We start from the raw sequence: 23,520 nt of genomic DNA, 5'->3' as shown, positions 1-23,520 counted from the left end.
CAAACCCGTCCAGAGAGCCAAGCTTCGGCAGAGATCCACTACTCGTGCTGCCGCTTGGTGGGGACAAATAATAAAGAAGCCGTAAAAGAAATAATCACAATAATTTTCGATTTTCGAACACCGGAGTTTGACATGCAAGTTCAAGACAGCGGTATATAATTACACTTGTACTTTGTGCCTGCAGAGGACTCGAACGTACTCGAGCAGAGGCTCGCCCTTGACAGAGACAGAGTAGAAAAACGAGCTTCCAGCAACGCCTGTGCACTTATACTGTGACCCAAGCCGCTTTTTATCATGGGACTGAAAAGGAACGAAGAAAACTGAGCGGCGAAAAAACTAGCTATTTCCTGCATTGCAACCGGTCCCAGAAAGCGGCCAGTTTTTATGGGGATGTTCCATCGATTTTTAGTGTTGCCATCTCTTTTGTCTTCTTAGGGGCGCGCGCTGATGTACATTAACCATTCAGGACGCGCGCATTGTCAATTGTCATGGCCGGTAATGGTGTCATGCAGTTTACAACGGGGTTCATTGGACAGTGACTCCATTTCCCAAAGCGAAAAACTATAATCGCCAGATGCCAACCGCCCCATTGACGTTATTAACACGCAAAACGATGACATAAAATGTTGTTCAGAGACGGCGTTCCGCACAGGACCATTGATACACACAAACAAACAAAATCCGAGGCGAAGAAAAAAACGGAATGGCGATAGGCACAAAATTGACACCAGAACAAAAAGACGGGTGACAGGTTGATGCAAGTGGAAAAATAGCGCCTTCTAATACGACAACTACCAAACCGATGGCGTCAGGCAAGCTGGCAACGACGAGCCTCGCTTGGAAATGCTAAAAAGGAAATCGAAGACAAAACGATATGATGGCAGGACGTGGGGCACGTTGAAGCTTTTTTCATCCACCGTTATTTTCAGCTGGGGAGAAGATATGGCAGTGCCAGGAAGGCTTTGTCTCTGTCTTGATTTCGATAGGCGCGGAACAGCCCATGAACGGGAACCGCATTTGCTGCCTGTGTCTTGCCCGCCTAGCATGGCGGGTGGAGTTTGCCATTGGACGTTACAGTCACATACTTTGACATCTCGTTCTGTGTTCAGGCCTGTTGAGTGAACCGATGATGTCGTCGGCCACAGCACGCTTACCGAGCCGCATACTATTCCAAGGATGCAGCGAAGACAACACGTCTACGAAGTAAACGTGAGGCCGATATTATCTGGCGATATCCTTCCTTCGCAGTCGTCGAGTCGTAGTCTGACCAGCCTATTGCCATGGGCGACACGATTTTGAGGACTAACAGCCAAGGCTGTTGAAGCAACCAATGTCTGTCTATCAAGGTGTAAGCTGAATGGTCTTGTAAATTCAAACAGTAGAGAAAATAAAACCGACTTGTGCTTTGACATTCTATAGGACTAGTATGAAAAGCGCTTGTTGAAAATATGCCATGTTGTTGGCCGAGAATCATGTTGACTGCAAGTCATAGGACAAACGTTTGGTTTCCATCGGAAGATCATACCAGAGAACTGAAATCAATCCCGAAATCCATGTAACACCGATCTATCTGAATCTCAACTTTCCAACGCCACCAAACTCGAATATGTTGGCGACCTCCTCCGCTCGTGTCTCAAGGGTGGCAATGCCGAATAGTGAACCGCAACTTCATCGTCTATGATTTCGTTGACCTGTCCATTTTCGTTACAGCTACTGGGAATTGCAACGACGTCATCACCCATATTTGCGTCGTCGACTTCTGTCTTGATGACAGTACTTTGTGTGCCGTCAAAGTCCCAAGCCATGGTCGGTTGTACATGCTGCAAAGGACGCAGCGGAATTATTTCCATGACGGTGTTGATTCGGGAGGTAGCCTTTGCCGCGGCCAAAGCTGCCCCCGCTGCGGCGGCCATGTCGATTGCGCTCTCCTCCTGGCTCAAAGAGACGATGTCGAGAGACCCCAGGATGGGCGACGCGTCCGCCTTTTTCTTTCTCTTGCTGGACGAGCCGACGCTATTGCTGCTGTCGCTCTTGACTCTCTTTCGGGTCTTGTGTGGCCTGGCCTTGGCCTCATCGCCCGAAAACCCATCACCTAGAAACTGCACGGGAAGTTGTTCGAACAATGGCTCTTGGCGGGCTGTGGGCAATAGGCGTCGGGGTCTGAATACACGACTCTGCAAACCGTCGACAGAACTATGTGGCTGCTCCATGTCAGAGCGTGCATTGGCCCAAGTATGTCTTCGAGAGCTGCGGACCTTGTTGAGTCTTTTGTAACCCGGAGGCGGCGCCGTATCGTAGACATCCCGCTGTGATAGACGCTCTCCCAAGGGGTCCTCCATGCCCATCGCTTCGTCGGCAGGCGGTGACAGAAGAGGCGAGAACAACAGGGGCAGGTTGGACCGAGAAGGTGTCCGAAGCAGGAGCACGGCGGTGTCGACATCGGATTCAGCGATTAAGTCAGTATCGGCTCTTTTCCCTGTACGTTGTCCCCCATTTTGTTAGTGGTCTGATGGCAAATCGGGTATGATAGAACACCCACAGGCTTTAAGTAAGAGCTTACCTGCAGCCACTCCTGACGCCATTCTTTTTGCGCTGCGTCTTGCACCTTGTCCATGTCGCAGATATAACAAGTCATCCTGCTCGCGAACAACATCGGAGTCCATCAACGTCGGACTGCGCACCTTCCGCTGCGGCCCATGTGATGAAGCAGCAGTCCTGAGAGTTGGCAGCGTCGTTTCGGGCTCCCGGTTCTCCCCATGCGAGAGAGGCATTGTTGCAACGGCGACATCGGGTTTGGGCGACATATATAAAGGAGTATTGGATGGACCAAAAAGATGTACAAAAGGGGCTCAAAAAAATAAAAGGGGGGGGGAGGGTTCTTTCGTCATCGCGGGAGTCATGGCCATCAGAGGAAAGAGCTTCCCTCGAAACGGAAGGAGTTCAGACGCGGCATTTGCGGGCATTCCGTACGAAGAAGTCACGAACTGCATCGCTCAGAAGCGAGGAAGGAGCGAAGAGCGCCGATTACTATCGAGTTCTGTGTCGACTGGTAAGAAAGGCAAAAGAATTGGCAGGGTTTGATTCAGTATTATGTATATAAGCAGCGCACGATGCAATTCCAACAAGTAAAAGAAGAAAAAGGAACGAAGGCTGTTCAACCATCGCATACTATTTTTCCAGATCCCGCTGACGCCGATGTGGTCCCCAAATCCCACGAGATACGAACCAAACAAGGAGCAAGAAAAAAAACACGACAAAACATGAACAACGCGAAAACGCACCCAGCAGATGCAGCCCTGGGCGCTCTCACTTCTCACTTGCCGCCCTTGCCCTTGGCCTCCGTCTCGGACAGCTCGCGCACAATAATCTGCGTCTTGCCCGCGCCGCTGTAGTCCTCCTGGCCCGTCTCGAAGCCGGGCGCCACGCCCATGGCGAGGTAGCGCCCGTTGCCCGAGAAGGACAGCGCCCACACGCTGTTGGGGATCTTCTGGTACTGCTTCATCCGCCGCTTGGCCTCGGCGTCCCACAGCGCGACCGTGCCGTCGCCGCCGCCCGACGCAAACGTGCCGTAGCGCGGGTGGAACGCCAGCGCGTTGACGGGGAACACGACGTCGCCGCCGCCCTCGTCCTCGGGCGCGGCCTGCCGGTGGCACTTGAAGGCATACTTGCGGGCCTGCGACTCGGCGCTGTCCTCGAACCACTCGACGGCGACGCGGCCCTCGATGCTGCTCGTGGCATAGCCGGCGTCGTTGGGCATGCAGGCGACGGCGCGCGTCAAAAACTTGAGCGAGGATTCGCGCTGCTGCCAGGGCTTGACGGCGGCCGGGTCGGTGGTGCCGGCGGCGAACAGGGCGGCGATGGTGGGCAGATCGTAAATGTGGACGAGGCGGGCGGTCATGGCGACGACGACCTTGGTAGGGCTCGTGGACAGGGCGTGGACCTTGCCGGGCAGCTGGATGGCGAGGGGTTCGTGGCGGCCGGAGACGGAGACGTCGTGGAAGTGGAGGGTGGCGTCCCACGAGCCCGAGATGACAAGGCCGTGGTCGGCGCTGTAGGCGATGCAGCTGACACCCTGGCTGTGGCGGCTCAGAACCTGGAGTGCGCCGGTGGCGAGGTCGATGCGCCGCACGGCGTGGTCGAGGCCGGCCGAGAACGCCTCGGAGTCGTCCTTGCCGAAGCAGACATCGAGGACGGGGCCCGGGTGCGGGAACGTCTGGACGAGCGTGCCCTCGCCGCCCGCCTCTCCGTTGTGGATGTCGTAGAGGTATACGTTCTTGTCCCAGCAGGAGGCGAGCAGGCGCGTGGATTCGGTGCCGGGCGCAAAGCTGAGGGCGGAGACGGCGTCGCCAGGCGCTGGCGCGACTTCGAACTGTACTGTTTTGGGGGGGGGGGGAGGGATGATTAGTCGGTGTGGAGGGCACACGCGATAGCTTGAGAGGCTGGGCAACACTCACCTGGCGCCATATTGGTGGGCGTTTGTAGTGGGTGACAAGAAAAAGGCTTCAGACGAAGAGCAGAAGCCGCGACAGTCAGCTGTAAACAAGGAGGCTGCGACGTAAATAGAGATGAAAGTCGGCCGCCCGAAAAGAGAAGCCAAACGCACCGCACGCTAAGGTGATAAGATAAGGCGTGGGGTGGGAGTGTTGCCGCCTGTAGGACATGTGGGGCCTAGAAGAGCTCTTCCAGCACACCCATCGTCCCTTACAAAGATGCACTAAGTTTTTCTACGGTCTTCCATCATCATCAGGTTTACATCAACTTTGAGACAGGACATCACGCTCTGACGACGCGTGAAACGGACAGTTGACTTACCCAGCATTGACACATCTTATTCGTACTCTCTCACTCAGCTAGCCGGCCCTCCTCATGCCGTTCGCCCAGCTTGTCCTCGGCAGCCCCGGCGCCGGCAAAAGCACATATTGCGATGGCAGTACGTACTTTGAATTGATCGTGCAGTTGATCTGACACGCCAGTACTGTTGCTGACAACCCGTCCAGTGCACCAGTTTATGAGCGCGATCGGCCGCCAGTGCTCGGTCGTCAACCTGGACCCGGCCAACGACCACGCCAACTACCCCTGCGCCGTCGACATTCGCAACCTCGTGACGCTCGAGGAAATCATGGCCGACGACAACCTGGGCCCCAACGGCGGCGTGCTGTACGCGATCGAAGAGCTGGAGAACAACATGAGCTGGCTGGAGGACGGCCTCAAGGAGCTGGGCGACGACTACGTGCTCTTTGACTGCCCGGGCCAGGTCGAGCTCTACACGCACCACAATTCGCTGCGCAACATATTTCTCAAGCTGCAAAAGATGGGATACCGGGTGAGTGGGACGACGTTCTAGTTGTTCTTGTTCTTTCCGTTGGACTCGTCACGCTAACTACTTGACCACTTGTAGCTCGTCGTCGTCCACCTCTCCGACAGCTTCTGCCTGACGCAGCCGTCGCTCTATCTCGCCAACATTCTGCTGGCGCTGCGGGCCATGCTGCAGATGGACCTGCCCCACGTCAACATTTTGACCAAAATCGACAAGGTCGCCGCGTACGACCCGCTGCCGTTCAACCTCGACTACTACACCGACGTGCAGGACCTGTCGTACCTGCAGGGGGCGCTCGCGGAGGAGTCGCCGGCGCTGCGCAGCGACAAGTGGTCGCGGCTCAACACGGCGGTGGCCGACATGGTGGAGTCGTTTGGCCTCGTGCGGTTCGAGGTGCTGGCGGTCGAGAACAAGCGCAGCATGATGCACGTGCTGCGGGTGATTGACCGGGCGGGCGGGTATGTCTTTGGCGGCGCCGAGGGCGCCAACGACACGGTGTGGCAGGTGGCGATGCGGGACGAGTCGTCGCTGCTCGAGGTGGGCGACCTCCAGGAGCGGTGGATCGACAACAAGGAGGAGTACGACGCGATGGAACGGCAAGAGTCGGAGCGCGAGAAGCAGCTGCGCGAAGCGCACGAGGCCGCCGCACGGGTCGAAGAGCTGGACGTGCCGGGGCCATCGTCTGCTGCCCCCCCTGGTGCCGACGACGACGAACTCTTTGACGCGGACTTTTCTCAGCCGTCCACGACGGACAATGGCATCAAGGTCGTCCGTCGGAGCAAGAAATGAGTATACGATGGGCCGAGGAAGGTTGAGGAAAGGAGCTCTTACAAATGGCTCCGGTCTTGTTGCTCCCAGGGGTTGTCCTCAGTCCAGGCCTGCTGCTTCGCCTCCGTCATCCTCCATGCCCTCGCCGTTGCCGTCTTCAAAATCCGAAAAGTCGTCCTCCTCGTCCTCGTTTCTGTCATCGTCGTCGTCGGACATGACATCCGCCAACAGGTTCTTTGCCTGCTTTCCTTGCCCGGTGCCTTTCGTTGCCGCTGCCGACTGTGTCAGCAGCTCAAATGCCGACGTCGTGTTGCCAGCCATGTGTGCTTTGGTCGCCAGGACCAGCGTCCGGGCCTGGCGGATGGCTTCTTGCTCGACCTGTCGGATGGTGCCGCCGACGCGCGACACGCGGAAGACGCAGGGCCGGCCGTTGCGGACGGGTACGTGGCGCATGAACGTCAGGGCGGTCCAGACATAGCGCACGTGTTCGCGGGTGATGCGGAGGATAAAGGTGGACGTGGCTCGAGAAAAGTATTTGACTGTTGTGTGTTAGGGCCGCGGACTTGTGTTGTGTCAATCAGAGAACCATCGGGGCCTACCACTGAGGGTCCGTTCGACGGCGCCGGCACCGCAGTCGCCAAAGAGGGCCTTCGCCTCGGACTTGATGCCGCGCAGGAGCAGCTGTCGCGTCAGGTCGCTCTGCGTCGGGCGGCGTACGGCGACGAAATGAGGCTGTTCCTGACTGTTGGTGTTGCCATTGCTGTTCTTGGAGTCGGCTGTGCCGTCGCGAGGGTAGAGGATGTTGACCAGTAGGTAACGCTCTTTGACGCGCACCATGTTTGCGTTGACCGGACACGTTGCGGGCCGCTGGTCAGGTTCGTCTGTACTGTCGTTTTGTCGCTTTGGTGACGTGAAAGGCTTCGACCTCAAAAGTGAGACTCAAAAGTTTAGCGGGTCAGAATTTGGAGCTTGGGCGGATGCAAAAAGTGGAGAATAGCTGTACCTGCCTTAAGCGGGGACTCGCCCGCAGGTCACCCGCACTGAACGCCAATGGCCATATCATGACTTTACCTTAATCAAACATTGTGAGGTGTTTGCCAGATACCCAACCTGATTGTCTCCCAATTGTTTTGGATTTCTCGTTGTCGATTACTTTTACACAAGCCTCGGTAAACAGCCACGGAGCACGGTAAGGGCCGGCATCACATTGATCTCCAGTCGCACGACGTCCATTCGTGTTGCATCGTCGCCGTGACTCCAGCAACGTCCTTTGCCCACCGATTCCATAGCAGTTGTCCCACGTATGGCATCACCCACAACACTCCAGGCGGCCATCTTGGTCGTGTCGACAACAGCCGCGCGCGATCCGTCGACCGATGCGGCCATCCCGGCGCTGACGAGTGTCTTGGAGGAGAGCGGCCAATGGACGGTGGCAGAAACACAGATTGTGACCGACGAGGCGGCCGCCATTCGCAAGCAGATACAGGCGTGGACGGATGTCGACGAGAGCAGAGAAAGCTTCATCAGCCTCGTCGTCACGACCGGCGGCACCGGCTTTGCCGTCTCCGACATTACCCCCGAGGCCGTCTCCGAGTTGATCGAAAAGCCGGCACCGGGCCTGGTGCACGGCATGCTGGCGGCCTCACTGCAAGTAACGCCATGTACGTATTGCGTGTCTGGACTGTTGGTCTGTCTTCAATGCACTCTCACTAACCAGCAGTCGCCGTGATGTCGCGGCCGGTGGCGGGCGTGCGGAAGCGCAGCATTATCGTGACTCTGCCAGGGTCGCCCAAAGGCGCCAAAGAGAACCTGCAGGCGATCGTGAAGATGTTGCCGCACGCGTGTGTCCTGGCCGCCGGCATGGACTCGCGAGCATTGCACGCAGGTGGGGTGAAGAAGCTCGAGAAGGAGGCGGGCGTTGTTGCTGGTGCTGGTGCTAGTGCCGGTGCATCAGCGGCCGTCCACAGCCATTCGCATGGTCACAGCCACGGACACGGGCACGGGCATGGGCATGGCCACAGCCATGGTGGCCACGGCCACGGGTTAGTTCGTCATGCCCCGCCTGCAGACGCGGCACCGGCAACGCCTCTCTCCAACGACCCGAGCCTGGGCCCTACTCGACGGAACCGGGCCAGCCCGTACCCTATGCTCTCTGTGGACGAGGCTCTAGCACGCATCGACGAGTTCACGCCGGGCTATGTCGAGGCCGTGCGGCCGGTCAACGAGGCCCTCGTCGGCCATGTCTTGGCGGAGGACGTCTACGCAGCCGAAGACGTGCCGGCCTTCCGTGCCAGCATCGTGGACGGGTATGCCGTGGTGGTGCCGAAACCGAGCGACGCCGATGCCGACACCGATGACCATGCCGATGGTGGCAGTCGCACCCTGTCGGGCGTCTTCCCTGTCGTGGCCGTCTCGCACGCGGCGCCCGACGAGGGCAACGTCCTCCGCGCCGGCGAAATCGCCCGCATCACCACCGGAGCACCCCTGCCGGCCGGCGCCAACGCGGTCGTCATGGTCGAAAACACGGTGCTGCAGTCCCGAACGGACGACGGCGCCGAGGAAAAGGACGTTGCCATCCGCGCTGCCAACGTGCGCGACGGCGACAACGTGCGCGAGGTCGGCAGCGACGTGCGCCGCGGCCAGCTGATTTTGGCCAAGGGCGCCAAGATCACGGCGGTCGGCGGCGAAGTGGGATTGCTGGCGTCGGCGGGCGTGCAGAAGGTCGCCGTCTGCCGGCGGCCCGTGGTGGGCGTGCTGTCGACGGGCAACGAGGTGGTGGAGCACACGTCGCGTCCGCCGTCGCGCCTCCGGCTGGGCGAGGTGCGCGACACGAACCGGCCGACGCTGCTGTTGGCGGCGCAGGAATGGGGCTTCGACACGGTCGACCTGGGCATTGTGGCGGACCAGCCGCACACGCTGGAGCAGCGGCTGCGCGACGCTCTGCGGCAGGTCGACGTGGTCGTGACAACGGGCGGCGTGTCCATGGGCGAGCTGGACCTGCTGAAGCCGACCATCGAGCGGGCCTTGGGCGGCACCATCCACTTTGGCCGCGTGGCCATGAAGCCGGGCAAGCCGACGACGTTTGCCACAGTCGAGGTCAAGGAGGCGGTGCGCGACACGAGTGTGGCCAGTGCCGGCGGAGGCAGTGCTGCCGGCGACGTCGTCCACAGCACGCGCCGCGTGGTCCGGCCTGTCTTCTCGCTTCCCGGCAACCCGGCCTCGGCACTCGTCACGTTCCACCTCTTTGTCCTGCCGGCCCTGCACCAGATGGCGGGAGAACAGCCACGCGGCCTGCCACGTGTGCCCGTCGCGCTGTCGCACGACTTTGCGCTCGACAAGGAGCGGCCCGAGTACCATCGCGCCGTGGTCAGTGTCGGTGCCGACGGCGTCCTGAAAGCGACGAGCACGGGCGGCCAACGCAGCTCCAAGGTCGGCAGCATGCGTGGTGCAAACGCGCTGCTATGTATGCCGGCGGGTCCAGAGCCGTTAAAGGCCGGCGCCACGGTGGACGCGTTGTTGATGAGCAATGTTCGGAGCGAACTGTGACAGTTGTTACGACAGCCTGGTCAGACGATATTTAGATGTACAAATTATACAGATTTTTCTACCTGCTTCCGTCAAGCTACCGTGGTAGCGTCCTCTATTAAACGTTGAAGTTGTGGCGGGTTGTCCTCCGTAAAAGGAGATGAAATTGCAAGTGAAAAATGGAACGTGGAAACAAAATCAAACGCCAGACAAATGCCGTGTCAGCCCTCTTTGTAGGTAAAAAAACAAGATGCCAACATGTGTAAACCAAACGGGAGAGACAAGAAAAAGAAGAAAAAAGGGAAGGGAAGGAGAAACAGGGAATCATGCCAAGCAAGCCCGTCAAAGATCGCCATACTCAACATCACAGAGAGGAGGAGCAAAATGGCAAAATGGTGCTCTCATCCACAACTGTCTTTGAGTAGTCCACCACCCCAACAAAATCTGGTCTCGCCTCCGCCTCCATTTAGCCAAGAGCCGCCAAACTATCTGGAGCCATCGTTTGGCCAGTCGGTGGACGAGCACGTAGTCGTCTGCACCCTCAGCTCGCCGCGGCCATATTATTCCGCGCCAAACTCGCTGGCCTTGCTCGACACCAGCAGACCAATAATCAGGCCAAACAGACCCAGCACGGAGCTGAAAATCTCAATCACCAGGATCCGCACAAACAGCGACGGGTCCGCCGCGTCCGCCAGCGCAGCGCCGCTGCCGTTGATGCCGACCGCGACACCGCACACCAGGTTGCAAAAGCCGACGGTCACGCCGGCCCAGAAGAGGGCAAAGCCCGTGTAGTAGGAGTCGGCGCTGTAGAGGTCGGCGCCGGTGACGGCCTGGATTTTCGACGAGAAGATGATGGCCATGATGACGCCGTAGATGGCGACGACCTCGCAGAAGATGATGGAGATGAGGTTCTTTGTGCGGATGCGGGGCGCCTTGACGCCGCCGCCGAGGATGGAGGAACCGGTAATGAAGATGCCCCTGGCGGACGTCGCGTTAGCATCGTCATCGAGTCCAGAGATTCAGAGACCAGAGACCAGAGACCAGATTAACCGATCGACGGATCAAAAATAGAGAGGGTGCACCTACCATGCCGCGCCGACGACGGAGAGGCCGATGCACAGGGCAATGCCCAGGGACGCCCACGCATACGGCGACACCGACTCGAGGAAAGCACCCACGTTAAAGGCCTCGCCGCTGCCTGTAAACAGCATGTCTGTCCCAAGTCAGTATTTGGTTTGGTCGTGATCCTCCTGCCATCCGGTTGTCCCATCGGGGATCGCAAAAACGTACAGGCGCCCACAATCAGCAGCGCGGATCCCGTGCCGCCCAGTCCGTACGAGAGACTCATCGTAGTGGTCGCCGTGTGGTGTGCCTGGAAGATCAAAGACGGAAAGAAGAGAAAGATGAACAGACGCCGGTGCCCGCGTCCGACACTCGTTATCTCGACACTTGTGGATGAGGTGATGGGGTTCGCCGAAAAGTAGTGTCGTCTCAGTCGCTCAATCGATGCCGTCCAGGGCAGATTCGGCCGTCGAAAAGAATGTCGTCGGAGAGGAGGGGCTCCCGCATAGATGGGGCCGTTGGCTTGTGATGTCGCAAAGAGCAAAGGGGTGGCGTTCTGTTGGTGGTTTGCGGTCTTTTTTCCAGGGATGGGATTTCGAAGGTCGACGCCAGTTGTTGCAAGGCAGCTAGTTAGTTGCTACCTCGAAACCGCGAAGCGTGCTGCCTCGGATTCAGCCAATCAGACGGTGCCAGGGAGCTTAGCAGCACGTGTTTTATCACGTGATATTCGGAAATTATCACGTGCTTCGCCGTCTATCGTGAACGAATTTAAGGAAATTTCATGTATTTTGTTTATTTTTTGTCTCATTTATGTACCCTCTCTCCCTAAGGCCGTGAAGTTGCTGAAGGTTCTGACATGAACGTTGATAATATGGGTGATGTGTAGCCTCGCGAGCTTCCTTGCTGGCATCGTGCACTCTAAGACGACTTGGTAAACAATTGCTTCTTGAAGTCGTCTATGAACTGTAGCTTTGTAAAAGTCTCGTGCAGGAGAACATAGCAAAGGTAAACAAAGCCAAACCGATGGCTAGTTGACTGAGAAAAATCGAGTAGAAATAATGTCTTTATTTATTTACATATCATGTATTTGAAAAGAAAAAGTAAAATTAAAATAAAGATAAAAACAAAGCAATCTTAATTTTTGAAAATAATGTACACCCCGATAGAATGAAACTGTACTGTATAGCAATCAAGAGATAGAAACATTTCCGTTAGTTTACCTGTCAGCTGGCTGCTTGACCTACGTTGTAGATACGCAACTTATACGTTTACAAAGACCACAGCTGAGTAAACATACAAAGTGCAACGGCACAATAAGGTTCATCCAATGTAAAACACATGACCTTTATGTTTTCCTTTCTCCCTTATGTTCGACTTCCTTGCTTCTTCTCATTGAACTTTATTCACTACCGTGGCCAGATTACCGTGGCCAGACTCGTTTTATTTCCTTCTCGTTTTCTTCTTTCCTTTACTATTTAAGTCCTCCGCTTCCTTCTTTCTATCATTCTTACATCTTTCTTACATCTTTCTTACATCTTTTCTTACCTCAACAACCATCACACGTCAACACTTAACGATACCTCCGTCAGTCGCAATGTGCGGTTACATTTACTACAAATATATATCGACACACTGCGAGCTCAGGCCGCAGCATGTGAAGGCCATCCCAATCAACATCTGGTGTGACCATGCCAAATCGATCAACCAGGTCTGCGATGGCTCGGCATCAAGGCCCAAAACATACCAGCCGGATTTAGAGCCCAGGGCGTACATTGTGAAAGAGGGAAAATGTGTCCATTGTGTGCGGAGGAAGAAAACGGAGTGATGCTTTGACGGCATTTCAACTGTGTCATGACTGTTTCTCTGCATTTCACATCTACAACCCTACTTTTTTTGGACGGTAGCGTCACGTTACTTTCCAAACATTGACCTTGGACGAACACATACGGCCACCAAAACCGGACAAACTGTACCTCCTTACGACTGAGCACTCTCTGCCATGCTATCCCGCAGCGGCTTCGGCTGCAGCCTCTTCCTCTTTGTTGTGCTGTCCATGCGCCCCAGTGTCTCTGCGACGGCTTTCTCCTGTGCCTTTTGCCTGACCAACGCCTCCAGCGCATCCGCCGCCTCGGCTGGCCCGTTGTGTCGCGCAAAGTCGTCGCGAATCCGGGCTGCAACCGCACGGTAGTCATGGCCCGGGGGGTGCAGGGCCAAGGGCCCTCCCTTCTTCTTGTTGCGTGGCGCACGCGCGGATGCATCGCCGTCCACGATGCGCAGCACCGCCGCCCGCACGGCCTCGGTCGTCGGGGCCGCCGTGGCCAGGTCGATGCCCGCGCCCGACCAGGCCACGCGGCTGCTCACGTCCGCCTTGTCCTCGGTCCGCCCGGCACAGACCAGCGGCACGCCGCAGCTGAGGGCGGCCAGGACACCGTTGTAGCCGGCATTGGTGACCATGACGCCGACGTGCGGCAGCAGGCGCAGGTGGGGAACAAAGGCGGCCGTGCGCACGTTGGCCGGGCGCTTCATCTTGGGGCTCGTGTCGACACCTTGGACACCTTCGACCGCCTCAACAGTCTCGACATTCGTTTCGGCGGCACCTACAGTACGAGGCCCTGCTGAGGCCATCGCGGTACCGGCAGGCGGGTCGCTTTCAAACAGGGCCTCGACGTTCTTGCCAGTGACAATGACGAGCAGGTCGCCGCGGTCGGCGAGGGCCTCGACCGTCGGCTTCACCAGCAAGTCGGTGTTGGTCGCAATGGTCCCTTGGGTCAAATGGACGACTCGCTCGCGTGGATGGGCCAGCATCTCGTCCCACCACGGCGGCGTAGTGTCGGCCGGCGGCACATCATTCGCAGACGGCGCGCGGTCGGTAGGCTGTGCAGCGTCGGCCGACGTTGCGTTTTCGCCACTGGGTGTTGCGTCGGCAGCTAACGTGCTGGCGTCGCCTGTTGTTTTTGCGTCGGCCTTCTTGTCCCCCTTCTTGTCCCCATCCAACCACGACGGCAAAAGAGGCCCGACAAACACGACGCTGCGCAGCATGTTCTTCCGGGGAAGCTCAAACGCCGGCGTCGTCATCATGATGTGGAGGTCCGGCGACCGCACATCGTCGGCATAGCTGCGCCAGCGGCTGCGCGGCGGCAGACCCAGCGCGCGGCGCTGCTTGTTGAGCGCCGCCGACAGGCGCGAGATGAAAAAGACAATGCCCAGCGCGTGGCGCACACGGTTGCGCAGACGGCCCCCGGCGGTCCGCGGCGGCTGCTCGCCGGACCCCCAGGGCGGGATTTCCGGGTCGAGCGTCACCAAGGGGTTGATGCCGAGGGTGGCATAGGGCAGGCCGGCGCGGTCCATATAGCAGCGGGCGGCGTAGGTGCAAAAGTCGACGACCAAAACGTCGGGGACAAACCCGTCGGCGGCGGCGGCGACGCCCTCATAGTCGCGGACCTGGGCGGGGATGCGGTCCAGAAAGAGGCGGCGCAGGTAGTCGGCGACCTTGGCGAGGGTGACTTTGCCGTGGATGACGTGGATGTGTTCGTCGTCGATGAGCGCGTCCGGGGACATGGGCACAAACCGGGCGCCGGTCTGTCGAACGCGGGCCTCGTAGACCGGCCCCGTCATCCAGACGACATCGTGGCCGCGGCGGACGAGCTCGCAGACGACGGGCTGCGTTGGGTTGACGTGCCCGGCGTAGGGATAGGTGGACACGAGGACCTTCATGGTGCGGTGAGGGATGGTGGCAATGGAACGAGGCGAAGGGCGTCAGGCCACGACGAAATGGGTGTGCCAACACATAAATGTGCAGACAAAACGATGCTTTCCAAAATGTCGGATAAACCAGACCGTTGGAACGAATGGCGATGACGGATCGCCGGCCTGCCGAGGTTTCATCCCTGCCGTGTGTGCATCGAGTTGCTGGGGTTGTTGGTGTTGTGCCACTTTTCGGGACAATGCCGTGCCCGTCTGTCGATGCTGACATTTTCTATTCCAACAGGCCTAACGAGCCAGGAGCCTGGAAGACGGGACCCGATGTGGCAAGCAATCAAGACGAAACGATTTGGAGGGAATGCATCAGGCGATGGCAGAAGCCAGAAAGTACAACATGTAATAGAAATATGCCTAAAAATACGACAAAATAAATACGAATGCCATTCGTTTCATAGTCGGTATGCTGAATAGATGCCACGAGTTTCGTCGACAAAACCCAGCACAGATTGCCAAACAGCTGGGATCGTCAGTGCTCTCTTTGTTCGTCAGACAAGGCAGCAGTGTCAGTGCAGCCCCAGAGTCCGAGGCCGCGCGACGCCAGAACGAGCCAGTCGCATCGCCAGAGGCTTCTCTCGAAACCAAACGACGAGCGAGGCCAGCCATCATTCTAGACGCTGCAACGACCCGTGTATTGCTTCATCATCCGACCGTCTGTTTGTGTTGTGCTTTTCCGTGCCTGGGAAACGAAGAAAAGGGAAATGAAGTAAAAAAAGACATCAAAAAAGACATCAACAAAGACCAAACCAAAAAGATCAAAATGAAACCCGTCTATACTTTTCAACGCCCAAGAATGCTGCCATAGATGTCATGCCCATGCACGATAGATCCGTGCATCCCACGCCGCTCCCGTCTATTTCTTCTTGCGCGACGTCGTGTTCACCTTGCGCTTCTTCTCCTTCTTGGGCATCTTGACAAGGCGCTTCTCGCGCTTCTCCTCCTTGACCGCATGCTTGTGCGCCCGCTTCTCGTCCTTGTCGTCGAAGCGCTTGCCCCGCGGCTTGCGCGGCCGGCCAAACTCGTCGTCTGAGTTGTCCGAGTTGCTGACGGACGAGCTGTCGGAGTCGGAGTCATCCTCGTCGTCGTCGTCGTCGTCGTCGTCGTCGTCGTCAATGTCATTCGCGTCAGCTTCCGCGCCAATCTTGGTCTTCTCACCCGCCAACAGGTTGCCGTAGAGGCTGTCCTTGGCGTGCAGCGCCTCCACACCACCGACAGGTCCGTCGCCGCGGGCCACCATGCCCTCGTCGTAGATCTGGTGCAGAGACTGCGGGATGTACTGCGCGCGGAACACCTCGTTGTCGACCTCGAGCGCCGCCAGCGCCTCCGTGTTGTCGCCGCTGGCGGCCGCCGTCTCCTCCTTGGGCCGCGCCGCGTACAGCGCCTCAATGGCAGCCGCCGCATCGGCCGCATCGGCGGCGGGATCCGACGGGACAGGCGACGCCGTCGGTGCCGCCGTGACAAACGCAAAGACGGTGCGGTCGCGCAGCGTGTCGACGCCCTTGCGCCGGAAGAAGGCGCCGATGTTGTGCAGGTCCATGCGCAAGAAGTCGTACGTCTGCGGGTGGTCGTGGCCGACGCTCTGGGAGACGTCGATGATGTACAGCGTGTGCGCGTGGTACAGAATGTTGTACTCGCTCAGGTCGGCGTGCACGAGGCGGCAGACTTGGTAGAGGCGCCGCACGAGGCCCAGCAGCTGCACGTACAGCGCGCGCCACTGCCGGGCAATGTCGGCGTCGGCGGCCTCGCTGTCCTCGCCGCCGGCATCGTCACCGTCGGCCCCCGCCGCCGTCAGCTCGACATCCCGCAGCCGCGGAAACGCGTGGCCGTCGCCGTCGCCCAGAAACTCCATCAGCAGCACATTCGCCTTGAGCTGGATCGGGTACGGACACGCAATGCCCGCCCGGTTCAGCCGCTGCAGGTTGCGGAACTCCTTTTCGGCCCACTTCTTGACCATCTTGCGGTTGTTGCCCTTGTGCCCGCCGCCCCGGAAGCGGTGCTCGCCCGCAATGTAGCGCTCGCGGTCCACGAAGCTCAGGATCGACGTCTTGTAGATCTTGGCCGCCCGGTACAGCGTGCTGGTGTGCGTGCCGTCCTCGTCGTCAAACGTGTGCAGCGGCGCCGCGTAGACGTTGGCCTCCTTGCCCGTCGAGATCACGCCCTGCAGCTCCGAGATGAGCTCCTTGCGCACCATGGCCTCGACGATGGCCTCGGTGCGGCGGTCGAGCACCTGGTCGCGCGTGGCGCGGTCGGCCTTTTCTTTGCCCACGTGCAGCTTGCCATCCTTGTGGCCGGTGCCCGAGCCGCCGTCGCTGATGTGCACGTTGGAGACGCCGCCGGCGAGAGAGGCGACACGGTCGTCAGAAGCCATTGCGGAGGGCTGCGTGTTGTGTGTTTTGTCTGTCGTGTTTGTTTGTATATCTGTGTTCTGTGTCCGTCTTCGCAGCGCGTCTGGTCTCGTAATCGTCCTGGGCCTGGATCCGGCTTTATATGCACGTCCGGTGACGTAAAGTGCACGCTGAAAATTGAAGAGGCAAAAACGCTGAAAAAATTAGGCCGCGATGCGTCTTAGTGGGATGTTGTCGATGCAGGCTAACGCAACGGGCCTGTCACAGTGGACGAGAGCGGCAGAAACCCCGCCAGAACGGTGTGTTAGCGCTGTAACCTTGCTGAACTGCCCCTACGTGACTCACCGCCTCCACACCTTCCACATTCGGAAACAACACACATGACCGCCCGTCGCGGCTTCCATTTGCGAATCACGCAACAGTTCACTCGTTACCCCTTTTATTCTCGCTATTTCTATGTGCTTGTTTTCTTTTGCCTCACATCATCACATATCGCCACGCACCGCCACCACGTCATAGCCCCCTCTGCCCGCCTACCCCTCCGTCTTCCCCTCGTTTCCCCAGCTCTACACACGACACAGGCTCCCGTCGGCCTCCTCGGCCCACCGCTCGCTGCCTACGCAGGGCGTGCACCACAGGACATCGGTCGGGTCCACCTTTCTCTTGATGGCGAGCAGCCGCGGGTAGTGGTCGCCCCAGAACGTCGTCTGCCAGTTGGGCTCGTACTTGGACGCCTCGTTCATGTACGCGCCTGTGTCGGGCGCCAGGTCGCGCATCGCCGACGAGAAGAAGGTCGTGAGCTCCCTGGCGTCGGCCGCGTACGTCGCGTTGTTGGGCAGGGAGTAGGCGACGCTGGCCGTCGCGTGCACGTAGGTGCGCCGCCAGACGGGCAGCACCGCGTTGCCGCCGCCGCGCGGCGTGGCGTTGTGCACGCCCGGCCCGGACACAATGTACACGGTGGCCTGGCCCGACGCGGAGAACTTGGCGAGCGCGAGCTTGAGGGCGGCCGGGTCGGCGGTGAGGGCCGGGCGGTCGAGCAGGCGCGAGCTCATCAAGTTCTCGTGGCCCGTCGGCGACGGGTCGTAGTTCTCGGCGTACCAGGCCTGGAAGTCCGGGTAGTACGTGGTGTTGTACTCGCCGTACATGTGCGGCCAGGTGGCGTTGACGTGGTCAAAGATGGGCTTGATGTGCTCGATGAGCTGCGACGCGTTGCGCGCGCTCGGCAGGATCAGCTTGCCAATGATGCCCTTGATGAAGGTGTCGCTGTTGTCAATAAAGTTCTTGACCGTGTTGAACACGATCGGGTAGCCCGAGACGCCCGCGTCGGCCAGGCCGGGGAACTGGCCCACGACGTACGCCAGCATGTCAAAGGCCTGCGTGTTGTCGGCGGCCGTGCCGATCCAAAAGGTCATCCCGACCAGCTCGGGGCTCGGGATCAGCGCCATCGTCGCCGACGTCAGCACGCCAAACGTCGACCCGCCGCCGCCCCGCATCGCCCAGAACAGGTCCGTGTTCTGGCACTCGTTGAGCGTCAGGATGTCGCCCGACGGCGACACAATCTCCATCTCGAGCACGCTGTCTGTCGCCAGGCCGTTCTGCGGCGCCAGGATGCTGTGGCCGCCGCCCGTGATGAACCCGCCCAGCGCCACGGTGCGGCCGTTGCCGCCAATGACCGTGTGGTTGATCGTGTGCGTCAGCGCATACGCATCGTACATTTGGATGCCGGCACCGGCCGTCAGCGCAGCCCCGGCAATGGTGACATTGGAGCACCCAGTGGGCGAAAACGACGTCCGGTGCAGCGTGGCGTTCTTCATGTGGTGCACCCAGATGGACAGCGCGTACGGCGCCGCGGACCGGCCGACATAGTCGTGCCCGCTGTTCTTGACAATGAGGCGGATGTTGTTGGTGCGCGCAAACACCACCGCCGCCTGCACGTGCTGCGGTGTCGTCGCATTCACCACGTACACCGGGTAGCCCGCACCACTGCACGGCTGGCTGGCGTCGGGCACGCACGTGTCGTTGGTCCAGTTGTTCCACTCGACGGACACGGGGTTGTTCGAGTGGAAGAACTCGTCTGTCCAATTGGCCTGCACGGCCGCGCACGCACTGGCCGAATACGTCGGCTGCGACGGGTGGCACACGGCGCCTGGTGGTGCCGGCTTGAGCAGGCGGCCCTCGACGGTCGTGTTGAGTGCTGCCCAGAGATCTGCGGACGGCCAGCCAGCACCGCCCGGCACGGCACGACAGGACGGCGATGTCTGATTGAGAGCGTTGCGGTGATAGAGATGGGGACGATGGGCCGATGCTGCCGTAGCAGAGCCCGCAAACGAGGCGACCGCAAAGCAGAGGAACCGCATGTTGGCCGTGGATGCTGCTGTCAATGTGTTGCACGAAGACAAGACGCGGTGCAGGAACGTTCACCAAATCGTCAACAGAGTCGAGCGGCTGTTGTTGGGGGGCTGTCGTAATGTTGAGAGGATGCGATTGCCTGGAGGTCGTCCTCGCGTCGACTGTGAGGAGCGCTTCTGGATTCTCTGGATTCCCTCTCCCATGTTCTGGATCCTGCGATGGGAGTACCCCTCACCACCCGCTTCTGCTTCCTATACCGTGTGTGGTAGGACCACGGACTGAAGCGAGGATAGTACTCGGGACCAAATTCTCCTCGGAAGCGCGAGGAAAACATGCGGCTTCGGCCGTCAGGACCAACACAGGAACCCAATCGCTGTTCCGTGTTTGCTATTTTCGGACGATTGACAATCAAGAGCCTCCACTCGTTAACACTTCCGCTTTATACAAGGTATAAACGGAACAGAAGGTGATATGCCAGGGCACTGCAGAGTTTCTTTTAGGCGGCAGAGTGTCGCATGCTCTTTGAAAGGATTACTGTGAAAGGAACATCTAGGCTAAAGTCGAGATATGCACAACAGCCTAGGGTTCTCGAAGTTGTCAAGAACACCGCTGGAGAATTAATGTTGGTTTAGCACGCAGAAAAAACATTCGATTTTCTATTTTTACGACGGCCGGATACCGTTTCTTTGATTTTCTCTGTCTTCCCCGCAAATCGAGCCTCAACATACAAGCCGAATGCGATGCCGTCAATCACCAGCCGGCTGCATCTACCGCCGGATAATTATGTGCCCTTGTCCATTGCCCCCGTGGATTGATTTTTCTGGATAGAGGGCTTCAAATTAAAGTGAGAAGGGGAAGAGAGACTCGCTGCAGGAACCGGAACAAGAGCCGATGAGGGACTGTGCAGCGCATCGACACCATCAAACCGGAGGCTGGACACATATGGCTGCGTCAATCCTTTCCATCCACACCTGCATCGCATCACATCCTCCTCACTTTGCCAACGGCGACGCAAGCGAGGGACGCCAGGAATTCGTTACCGTCTGTCGGACCCGGCAGGCAAGACTGAGCAACGATTGATTTCGTCTTTGGCGGCGCGACAACGACCATGGCCGAATTCCAATCACGAGCCAGCTTTGGCTTTCGTTTCGTTCTGCGTTGGCTCTTGTCAATCCTGCTTCTCGTGAGCACGTTTACTTGTACTGCCTCCGCCAGCACTGGCTCTTCCGTGCATCACAGCCCCCTCACGGGCGACGTGGTCAACTTCTTTGGCAAGGTGCCGGCGTCCAACAATGCCACCGGCCGTGCCAACGCCACGGCCAGCCGCAATCGGTACCTGCCGCCACCCAGCAAGGACGCCTGGTACGCGCCGCCGGCCGGATGGGAATCGACGAAGCCGGGCACCGTCCTGCGCACACGGCCCCATGCCTACCCGACAATCAACATCCGCAACGCCGTCGACACGTTCCAGGTGCTGTACCGCACGTCGGACAGCCACAGCAATGCGTCGTGGTCGGTGGCCACAGTGTTCATCCCCAAATCGCACGCCAACTGCGTGCTGAATACGACGTCGCCGGCCTACAATGCCAATGCGTGCGCGCACGCCCTGGTGGCGTACGAGGTGCCGTCGGACAGCGCCGACCCGGACGCGGCGCCGAGCTACCTGCTGCAGATGCGCGAGCCGTATGGCGAGATGCGCGACATGCTGGCGCGCGGGTGGTTTGTGCTGGTGCCGGACTACGAGGGGCCCAACGCCAGCTTCTGCGCGGGCGTCCAGGCCGGGCATGCGACGCTCGATGCGACGCGGGCCGTGCTGAGCCTGGCGGGGCCGCAGCTGGGGCTCCGGACGGACGCGGTCAAGGTCGGGCTGTGGGGGTACAGCGGCGGCGCGTTTGCGGCCGAGTTTGCGGCGGAGCTGGCGGCGACGTATGCGCCCGACCTGCGGATCGACGCGTCGGTGATTGGCGGCTCGTCGCCGAACCTGACGACGGTCGACGAGCGCATGAACGCCAAGGACACGGCGGGGCTGGTGGTGACGTCGATCCTGGGCATCACGGTGCAGCAGCCGGAGGCGCGCGCGTTCTTGCTGCAGCAGCTGCACCCCACGGGGCCGTACAACAAGACGACGTTTCTGAACGCGACGACCATGACGGGCGCGGACGCGCTCGACGCGTACTCGGGCCAGAACGTGTTTGACTATTTCGTCAACGGGCGCAGCGACTGGGCCAACCCGGCGATGCAGGACGTGATCAATGCGGACGCCGTCATGGGGCTGCACGGCGTGCCGCGCATGCCGAGCTTCTACTACAAGGCGGCGCACGACGAGATGAGCCCCGTCGACGAGACGGCCGAGATTGTCACGTCGTTTTGCCGGCAGGGGGCCAACATTCTGTTCCACCGCAACACCGTGGGCGGCCACAACGACGAGCTCTGGAGCGGGCGGCTGCGCGCGCTGGACTATCTGTCGGCCAAGCTGGACGGCGCCGTGCCGGCGGACAGCACCAGCAACCTGACGATTCCGGCGACGGGCTGCGCGACCGTCGATGTGACGATCGCGCTGGACCCGCTGTACCTGCTGCCGGACTGGTGGTGGACGGAGGGCCCGGGTGCGGGTCTGGGCTTGATGGGGGCTGGTTAGGGAGGGGTGACGGGGGAGCGAGTGGACGACGATGAAGCACGAGCGATGGTTCTTATTCTTTATACAGAGTAGATGAAAGGGAACGTACATAGAAGGAGACGCATAGATGGAAGCATGTTGTCGGGCAAGAAAACAAGAAAAAGAGAACGTACATCCAAGTAGAAGCAATAAACCAAACGTATGGCATGCCTTTCTTGTTCACTACGACGTCGTCCTTCTGGTCCCTCTTGCGGCCCATCTCCCGTGAACCATTGCCCGGCCCGTCGCCCATCCAGGCACTGCCGCGCTTGTCCAAGGCCATGGCCCTCCAAAACAAGACACCGACCCCTACTCGACAGGGAATGCGTCGCATGATCCGCCAACTGAGATTCCTCGCTGTCGTTTCCGATGACCGATGTTTGTCTTCACGTCGGCCGTAGATGGCCCTATGGCCGTTGTATTTGCCTCCGTCGCTCACGTCCTCGCATGACCGTCTACCTCACAGCCTGGCCTGTCCACTCATGGGGCTTATAGCCGTGCTGCGGCAAGGCCTGAAGGGGCAGCTTTAGTTTAGGGGGCTTGGACTGCATTCAGGGACCATGTGGACGGCACGTTGGTGTCTAAGACGACGTGTAGGCGCTGTGCCGGCGTATTGTCAACCCTCTTCGCCGGTCCACGCCGTTGGTACTCTGTTTCTAGAAGGACTGCTTATGGTTGAACGCACACTCTGCGCCGTAATTGCACTATTTTGTGGTGCTTCCTACGACGTACTGTTGTACGGCGCTCCCATTTCCAGCCAGTGGCAGTTCACTGCCAGCAGCCAAATCCAGTAACATTTGCCCCTCCCTGGTGAAAGGATGTAATGGGATTGGTGGTAGCTGGAGAATAAGTGGGCCAACAGCACTGAGACAAGAGACTGACACCACCAGAACCCAATAATTGTTTTTGGTTGTCTTGACTATGGAGGTCAGGGACAAAAAGCAGAGTCCTTGTAGTCAGTATCAGCACCGAATAGGTGATAGTTGATACGAGAGAGCACAACATACACCACAGCCAAGTGTCACAGTATCACAATCCATTCACAATCGCAGTAAACAACAGTAGGTCATCAGAATGATACATTAGGATTCAATCTCCGAGAACAAGTAGACCTTTTTTGGTCTCTGCTTGCTTGTTTTGCTTTTTGAGGCTTTTAGTGTAGGCTGCAAGACGCTCACGATAAAATAGGAATAAAAGGACATCAAAGCAAAAACCCATGTGAACCCCTGAACACCGACGCCCGTTATACCCAAATTATAAAACGTAAACCCATCAGTGCTTGACTAAAATCCCGGCGAGTCCCTCTGTGTGTGGTTGCGTCCCTTTGCACTGGATCCCTCGCCCAGTCTTGTATTGCATACTGTTGAATAAGTGTGCCGTGTCCTCGTCTTCCCTTTTGCTTGCACTCGCCAAGACAAAACCAGACTCAAATGTATGGCCGCTTCGCAAAATGAAATCGTGTCATAAAAAGAACAGCATGAAACAAATTAGACGCCAGTGTACCCTTTTTCCACCTGCACCACTGTATGTGCGGTCGCAAAACAAAAACAAAATACAACAATAGAGGAGGAGAGGAGGAGAGGAGGAGAGAAGCAATAACACAATATACGCTTTGCACAGAAGGAAGAGGAAAGGGGGAGGAGAAGGAGGAGAACATGATACTGTCGTCATATCGAGATACTGCGGAGGGTGGGAGGTGCAGGAGTGTGTTGTGGTGGATAAGAGAAGTGGCGGTATTG

The 23,520-nt window shown here is 58.6% G+C and overlaps 10 protein-coding genes across 10 annotated transcripts; 3 read left to right on the top strand and 7 right to left on the bottom strand.

Annotated features, from left to right (window-relative positions):
• Nucleotides 1-1,577: 1,577 nt before the first annotated feature.
• SPBR_07567 (uncharacterized protein) lies at nt 1,578-2,614 on the bottom strand (the record flags this gene model as incomplete). Its single annotated transcript, XM_040765821.1, has 2 exons — nt 1,578-2,099; nt 2,561-2,614. 2 exons carry the CDS (start codon nt 2,612-2,614, stop codon nt 1,578-1,580), a joined length of 576 nt encoding a protein of 191 aa, XP_040617371.1.
• Nucleotides 2,615-3,313: 699 nt separating this feature from the next.
• SPBR_07458 (cell cycle arrest protein BUB3) lies at nt 3,314-4,464 on the bottom strand (the record flags this gene model as incomplete). The annotated part of the gene is made up of 2 exons (XM_040765712.1): nt 3,314-4,374; nt 4,455-4,464. The coding sequence occupies 2 exons, from the start codon at nt 4,462-4,464 to the stop codon at nt 3,314-3,316; spliced, it is 1,071 nt and encodes a 356-aa protein (XP_040617370.1).
• A 402-nt stretch (nt 4,465-4,866) lies between these two features.
• SPBR_07379 (ATP binding protein) lies at nt 4,867-6,106 on the top strand (the record flags this gene model as incomplete). The annotated part of the gene is made up of 3 exons (XM_040765633.1): nt 4,867-4,930; nt 4,998-5,323; nt 5,399-6,106. The coding sequence occupies 3 exons, from the start codon at nt 4,867-4,869 to the stop codon at nt 6,104-6,106; spliced, it is 1,098 nt and encodes a 365-aa protein (XP_040617369.1).
• A 78-nt stretch (nt 6,107-6,184) lies between these two features.
• On the bottom strand, nt 6,185-6,922 carry SPBR_07804 (ribonuclease P/MRP protein subunit POP5; the record flags this gene model as incomplete). Its single annotated transcript, XM_040766058.1, has 2 exons — nt 6,185-6,624; nt 6,685-6,922. 2 exons carry the CDS (start codon nt 6,920-6,922, stop codon nt 6,185-6,187), a joined length of 678 nt encoding a protein of 225 aa, XP_040617368.1.
• A 466-nt stretch (nt 6,923-7,388) lies between these two features.
• Nucleotides 7,389-9,631, top strand: SPBR_06746 (gephyrin; the record flags this gene model as incomplete). Its single annotated transcript, XM_040765002.1, has 4 exons — nt 7,389-7,746; nt 7,803-8,030; nt 8,053-8,127; nt 8,154-9,631. 4 exons carry the CDS (start codon nt 7,389-7,391, stop codon nt 9,629-9,631), a joined length of 2,139 nt encoding a protein of 712 aa, XP_040617367.1.
• Nucleotides 9,632-10,170: 539 nt separating this feature from the next.
• On the bottom strand, nt 10,171-10,958 carry SPBR_07768 (V-type H+-transporting ATPase 21kDa proteolipid subunit; the record flags this gene model as incomplete). The annotated part of the gene is made up of 3 exons (XM_040766022.1): nt 10,171-10,588; nt 10,697-10,823; nt 10,901-10,958. 3 exons carry the CDS (start codon nt 10,956-10,958, stop codon nt 10,171-10,173), a joined length of 603 nt encoding a protein of 200 aa, XP_040617366.1.
• A 1,691-nt stretch (nt 10,959-12,649) lies between these two features.
• Nucleotides 12,650-14,386, bottom strand: SPBR_07010 (uncharacterized protein; the record flags this gene model as incomplete). The annotated part of the gene is made up of 1 exon (XM_040765265.1): nt 12,650-14,386. One exon carries the CDS (start codon nt 14,384-14,386, stop codon nt 12,650-12,652), a length of 1,737 nt encoding a protein of 578 aa, XP_040617365.1.
• Nucleotides 14,387-15,284: 898 nt separating this feature from the next.
• SPBR_07164 (RIO kinase 1) lies at nt 15,285-16,799 on the bottom strand (the record flags this gene model as incomplete). Its single annotated transcript, XM_040765418.1, has 1 exon — nt 15,285-16,799. The coding sequence occupies one exon, from the start codon at nt 16,797-16,799 to the stop codon at nt 15,285-15,287; it is 1,515 nt and encodes a 504-aa protein (XP_040617364.1).
• A 543-nt stretch (nt 16,800-17,342) lies between these two features.
• SPBR_06980 (uncharacterized protein) lies at nt 17,343-19,133 on the bottom strand (the record flags this gene model as incomplete). The annotated part of the gene is made up of 1 exon (XM_040765235.1): nt 17,343-19,133. One exon carries the CDS (start codon nt 19,131-19,133, stop codon nt 17,343-17,345), a length of 1,791 nt encoding a protein of 596 aa, XP_040617363.1.
• Nucleotides 19,134-20,233: 1,100 nt separating this feature from the next.
• SPBR_07155 (lipase 1 precursor) lies at nt 20,234-21,763 on the top strand (the record flags this gene model as incomplete). Its single annotated transcript, XM_040765409.1, has 1 exon — nt 20,234-21,763. The coding sequence occupies one exon, from the start codon at nt 20,234-20,236 to the stop codon at nt 21,761-21,763; it is 1,530 nt and encodes a 509-aa protein (XP_040617362.1).
• Nucleotides 21,764-23,520: the final 1,757 nt, after the last annotated feature.

The sequence above is a fragment of the Sporothrix brasiliensis genome, assembly GCF_000820605.1.
Source record: "Sporothrix brasiliensis 5110 chromosome Unknown Cont20, whole genome shotgun sequence".
Classification (NCBI taxonomy): domain Eukaryota; kingdom Fungi; phylum Ascomycota; class Sordariomycetes; order Ophiostomatales; family Ophiostomataceae; genus Sporothrix; species Sporothrix brasiliensis.
Note: the sequence above shows the minus strand (reverse complement) of the source record. Positions and strands in the feature narration are given on the sequence as shown.